The sequence below is a fragment of the Camelina sativa genome, chromosome 16 (assembly GCF_000633955.1).
Source record: "Camelina sativa cultivar DH55 chromosome 16, Cs, whole genome shotgun sequence".
Lineage (NCBI taxonomy): Eukaryota > Viridiplantae > Streptophyta > Magnoliopsida > Brassicales > Brassicaceae > Camelina > Camelina sativa.
The window spans coordinates 812,607-818,612 of record NC_025700.1 but is presented as its reverse complement, the minus strand read 5'-3'; the positions used below and the strand labels follow the sequence as shown (position 1 = coordinate 818,612).

At 44.8% G+C, this 6,006-nt stretch overlaps 1 protein-coding gene and 1 long non-coding RNA gene across 2 annotated transcripts in view; both read left to right on the top strand.

Annotated features, from left to right (window-relative positions):
* Positions 1–852, top strand: part of LOC104753187 — a 3,641-nt gene extending 2,789 nt beyond the window's left edge. The window contains exons 4-5 of the mRNA XM_019237645.1: positions 426–594; positions 822–852. Coding sequence (XP_019093190.1) covers positions 426–594; positions 822–852 — 200 coding nt within the window. The remainder of the gene's footprint in view (positions 1–425; positions 595–821) is intronic.
* LOC104749116 lies at positions 3,245–4,774 on the top strand. The gene is made up of 5 exons (XR_761325.2): positions 3,245–3,469; positions 3,568–3,948; positions 4,035–4,248; positions 4,331–4,536; positions 4,662–4,774. It is a non-coding gene; the product is annotated as an uncharacterized LOC104749116 (long non-coding RNA).

Here is a 6,006-nt window from a genome sequence, read left to right as displayed (position 1 = left end):
GTTCATTGTTCCAGTCCAGGAAGGTGCAGAGTTATGGTTGCAGCGGCGAGAGATCTTGCTCCATAGCGACCAGCTGTATGGGCAGTTGAAGAAAAGATGATCACGGCTTTCAGATCCAATCGCGCAGAGTAAACAGCGGGAGTCAACCTGCAATCCCCATTGCAAAAGTCGGTCACGAGTTGGGCACCTGTTCAATACAACCAACCAAGTTAAAAAATTGTGTTTGGGGATTCCTCCGGAGGTCCAAACAATCTTATGCCACGGCACCGAAGGCAACTCTTCACCTAGCGCTGAACAGATCCTACCGGTTGAGTGACTGTCCTTCACTCGATCATTAATCCACCAGGTATGAGAGTCTTCTTCCTCCGTTAGTTGTAGAGTCGATAATTCAGCTTGATAACTAACTTGGGCCTCCGACCTTGCAGGTGGTAATCTTCAGTTCCCTCTTTTCCATAGATCCGCCAGGACTGCACTTTTGGGAATACCTATAGACAGATCCCCACTCAAGGAGTCGCTCATTCGCCCTAGCTTACACCAACGATCTGACCAGAAGCGACACTTTCGTCCATTTCCTAGCTTCACCATTATCCAAAGGTAAGCTTATTCTCTTATCTTTAAAAGTTTTTTCGCTATCCAAGAGTGCTGGCTATTTGGTTTCCTGACCCAGAAATTGCTCAAGTTACCAGCAAGGACAACTTCTTTGAACCAAGCTACCCAAATCGACCCAGATCTAAAGAAAAGCAGCCAGATAAGTTTAACTAGACAAGCCTTGTTCCACTTTTTTAGATCTCGTATGCCTAACCCTCCTTCTGATTTTGCAGTGACAACCGTGCTCCAAGCAACTCGCGCTGAATGGTGTCCCTCAAGGCAACCCTTCCATAAGAACATTCCACAAAGAGAGTTCAAAGTGTCGATACATTTCTTTGGCAGCNTTTTTTTTTTTTTTTTTTGTTAAAGGGTCTTCAAATTGAAAAACTGAGACATAAAATGTTTAGAGGGCTAGAGAGCCCAATACTGGAAGTCCAATTAGATATAATCGATTACAAAATACCCATTGAGAAAGAATTAGAAATGAACCATAAGTGAACCATGATAGTTACGATTAAACCAAAAGAAAACGGGTGGCAATTAAACCGTTTCAAACCACCTTTGTCATCATCCATTGAATGGTGAGAGATGACTCTTCGGTGAGATCGCAAAAGGTCGAGAGATTAGGGTTTTGTAACATTCTTTTCAGTTGTGCGATCCAGCGAACCAGAGGCCAAACAGAGTGGAGGTGAGAGTTGGGTTGGAATCACGGAAGCTAAGGGCTCTGTTTCGCACAAGCTGATCAACCTGATGGAGGAGATGATCAGCTGGCTTAAAACAGTTCCGATGCAACCTGTGATTCCGTTCAGTCCAAAGGAAGTATATCAGTGCCTGCCAGGCGATTAGTAGGAGTTTCCTTGCTTCACAGGAGCCTTTGTAGTTGATGCGACCGTTCATTGTTCCAGTCCAGGAAGGTGCAGAGTTATGGTTGCAGCGGCGAGAGATCTTGCTCCATAGCGACCAGCTGTATGGGCAGTTGAAGAAAAGATGATCACGGCTTTCAGATCCAATCGCGCAGAGTAAACAGCGGGAGTCAACCTGCAATCCCCATTGCAAAAGTCGGTCACGAGTTGGGCACCTGTTCAATACAACCAACCAAGTTAAAAAATTGTGTTTGGGGATTCCTCCGGAGGTCCAAACAATCTTATGCCACGGCACCGAAGGCAACTCTTCACCTAGCGCTGAACAGATCCTACCGGTTGAGTGACTGTCCTTCACTCGATCATTAATCCACCAGGTATGAGAGTCTTCTTCCTCCGTTAGTTGTAGAGCCGATAATTCAGCTTGATAACTAACTTGGGCCTCCGACCTTGCAGGTGGTAATCTCCAGTTCCCTCTTCTCCATAGATCCGCCAGGACTGCACTTTTGGGAATACCTATAGACAGATCCCCACTCAAGGAGTCGCTCATTCGCCCTAGCTTACACCAACGATCTGACCAGAAGCGACACTTTCGTCCATTTCCTAGCTTCACCATTATCCAAGGGTAAGCTTCTTCTCTTATCTTTAAAAGTTTTTTCGCTATCCAAGAGTGCTGGCTATTTGGTTTCCTGACCCAGAAATTGCTCAAGTTACCAGCAAGGACAGCTTCTTTGAACCAAGCTACCCAAATCGACCCAGATCTAAAGAAAAGCAGCCAGATAAGTTTAACTAGACAAGCCTTGTTCCACTTTTTTAGATCTCGTATGCCTAACCCTCCTTCTGATTTTGCAGTGACAACCGTGCTCCAAGCAACTCGCGCTGAATGGTGTCCCTCAAGGCAACCCTTCCATAAGAACATTCCACAAAGAGAGTTCAAAGTGTCGATACATTTCTTTGGCAGCACCAATGCAGAGCACCAGAAATTTGTGATACCAGCTATGACAGTATTTAGCATTTGCAACCGGCCTGCAAAAGAGAGAGTTCTGGTCGACCAGCTATTGAGTTTTGTTTTCACACGCTGAATGAGAGGAGCACAGTCAAGCAGCGTAAGTTTTTTGGTGCATAGAGAAATACCCAAATAGCGTATAGGGAGTTGGCCATGAGCAATGCCTGATGCTGCCTTGATTTGATCAATTTCAGGCTGATGCAGTCCGGATGCAAAGAAACTTGTTTTGGGGAGACTGATCGCAAGTCCTGAGGCCTCTTCGAATGATTTTAGTACTTGGAGGACACTTAGTACAGAAGAAAGGGATCCATCAGTAAAAATTAAAAGGTCATCAGCAAAGCACAGGTGCGTGAGTTTTAACCTCTGACATTTGTAGTGATATTTGAATTTACCCTCCTCAGCTGCTTTATCTAACATGACTGATAAACAATTCATGACAAGGACAAAGAGGTAGGGTGAGAGTGGATCTCCCTGTCGCAAACCTCTACATCCTTTAAAGTAGCCGTGTACAGACCCATTGAAGCCCACAGAAAAAGACGGAGTACAGACACACGCTTTTAGCCACCTTAGGTAAAGTTCAGGGACTTCTATTCCTCGCAGACAACCGAATATAAATTCCCATCTAACCGTATCAAACGCTTTTGCAATGTCTACTTTGATAGTGATACGCTTAGGTCCTTTTTCTTTTTGATATCCATTGACCAAGTCTGCAGCTAACAGTGTATTCTCAACTAACAACCTTCCTTTAATGAATGCAGTTTGGTTCTTTTGAATCAGGTCAGGGAGAACATGCTTCAACCTTGAGACAAGGAGCTTTGAGATGACTTTATAAAGGGTATTCAAGCAGGATATGGGTCTGAAGTCCGAGATAAGAGAAGCACCAGGGGACTTGGGAATCAGGGCTAGGATAGTTGCATTTACAGCCGCCGGGAGGAAAGCTGAATGAAAGAACTGCATAATGCTACCAGTAACATCCGAGCCAAGAATTTCCCAAGCAGTCTTGTAGAAATTTGAGGTGAACCCATCAGGGCCTGGAGCCTTATTCCCATTAATTTTAAACATCACTCTCTTAATCTCTTCTAACGTGGGAAGCTTTATCATTGTTTGTTTCAGCTCAGGGGAACAACGGTATTGGATAATACTTTGAAGCCAGTTAAGAGAGACAGCGATTGGTGGCAGAGAGTGGGGACCAAGTATGGATTGGAAGTGTGCTACTGCTATTCGACTCATTTCTAGAGGGTCATCCACCATAGTGCCTGAAGTCGAGGAGAAGGATCTTATGGCATTGAAGGCGTTTCTGGTTAAAGTCACTCGATGAAAGTAAGATGTGTTCAAGTCCCCTTCTTTTAACCAGTTGATACGAGATCTTTGTTTGAAATAGGCTTCTTCAATCTTTCTGAGGAATTCCCATCGAGTGTGAAGAGCACGTTCTTGTTGGAATAGGGCAGAAGAAGGTGTGGCCATCGCTTGTACCTGCACATTGTTTAATAAAAGGTTAGCCTCTCGCACTCGAGTCTGAATATCCGAAAAATTATCTCTGGAAAGTGTTTTAATATCTCGCTTTATTGTTTTCTGTTTAGCACTCAAAACAGCTAAACTTGTTTCCAAGGGATGTAAAGTTCCAGCCAAGATCCATGCAGTCTCAATCGTTTGGAGGAATTGGGGATGAGAGGTTAGGAAGTTAAAGAATTTGAAAGGTTTGGTGCCAGCACACGGGAGGGAGGTTTCCAGGTTGAGAAGACAAGACGAATGATCAGAAACTTCAGAAGCCAGGAAGGAAGCCACACTATTGGGGTATAAAGCTAGCCAGTGGTTGTTAACTAGCAGTCGATCTAGTTTTTTTGCTATAGGGTTTGAGGGATTTTTATTGGACCAGGTGAAGAAGGGACCTTGATGACGGAGATCAAACAGCTCCATTTGCAGGAGGCAATCGCGAAGTTCTATCATACGCGAGGACCAGTGGTCAACATTCGGGTTTGAGTGCTCAGCTGGATGGATGATTTGGTTGAAATCCCTTCCAAGAAGTCAAGGTTGTGAATCCACCTGGAGTCTTTGTTGAAGGTTGATCAACTCACACCAGAGGTCAGTTCGTTCGTCTCCTAAGTTAGGAGCATATAGAGCTGTGAAGATAAATCTATGCCCTCCCTGAATTGTGACTTCAGTGGTTATCATATGCCTCGATTGATGAAGAACCGTAATATTGGCAGGAGATTTCCACACGATGATTACTCTACCATCCGGATCAGAAGCATGGTTAGAGACAAATTGCCAACCAGGACAGGTAAGGTTCATAACTCTGTTCAAATTTGGTTCCTTGATATGGGTTTCTAAGATAGCACCAAAAAGAGGCTTATGGGTTGCAAGCCAGTTAGAAAAAGGTCGATGTTTATCCAGATCGTTTAGACCTCGGATGTTCCAAAAAAATGGTTGTATATACATGGTTTAGGGTTAGGGGTGGATTTAGGAGCGGTGAGGAGACACCACAGATAGAGAAGGGGTAATTTTTGCAGGTTCCAGCGGGGGTGAGGAAACAATGGAAGGGTTAGGGGAGGGGGTGGGATGCGGATTAGATGAAGTTGTGGAGGAAGGTGGAGGGGGTGGGTTTATATGGTAGACTGGTTCAGCAAGGACTTCAAAAGGGTTGGAGACAGTTGCCTTTGACAGAGGCAAGGGTGAGGTGGAAATATCCATTGGTGCAGGAAAAGAGTTTTGAGAAGGCTGGATTGAAGCAGTTTTTGATGGAGTGGCATTGTTGTTGTGGTTTGTCAGGGCTGAGGGAGTCTTTGCAGGGTCACTGGAACAACCCGCCATATCAACCGCCGCAGGAGCAGTAGTAGTGGGAGAAGTAACCGCATGTTCTTTACCCTTTACAGAAGGATCATTACTTCTTCTATTTGACGCTGGTTTTGGATTTTGTGCAGGAGTCCAGGTTGGGGCAACACTAGGGCAGTAACGAACAACATGTCCGATCCCCTTACAATGAGAGCTTGTGGGAGGGATCCAAGGGTATTCGACTGCAATGGTGATGACTTCACCATTTGATCATTCAATTTCAACCGAAGAAGGTAATAGTTGATTTAGGTTCCTTTCCACCTTAACATGTGCTTCAGAGATACTGACCAAGTTGCGTGTGAATTCATCCATTTCTTTTGGTTCACCAACCAGGCCCGCCACTAGACTTATCCCTTTTTGGTGCATTAGGTCGAAGGGCATGCCTTTAAGATGTGCCCAAATGGGGATAGCATCCAAGTCAGTTTTTGCACCACCAGTAGAGTCCCACTGAGCAACAAGGAACATACATTCTCCTATATACCATAGCTTCTTCTCGAGGACCTTGGTTCGAATATACTCATTTGGTAGCCTTACTAGCATGGAGTTATTGGCGTGATTCAAATGCACCTCAAGCCGTTGTCCGCGTCCCCACATGTGACTGAGGACGCTCTAGATATGCTTGTAAGTTGGAAGTCTTCCTTTAAACCTACCTATGATAAAGTCTTTATGAATTTGTGCTCCTTCTTCGAACACTGAGTCTGGGATGACAATTCTAGGTTT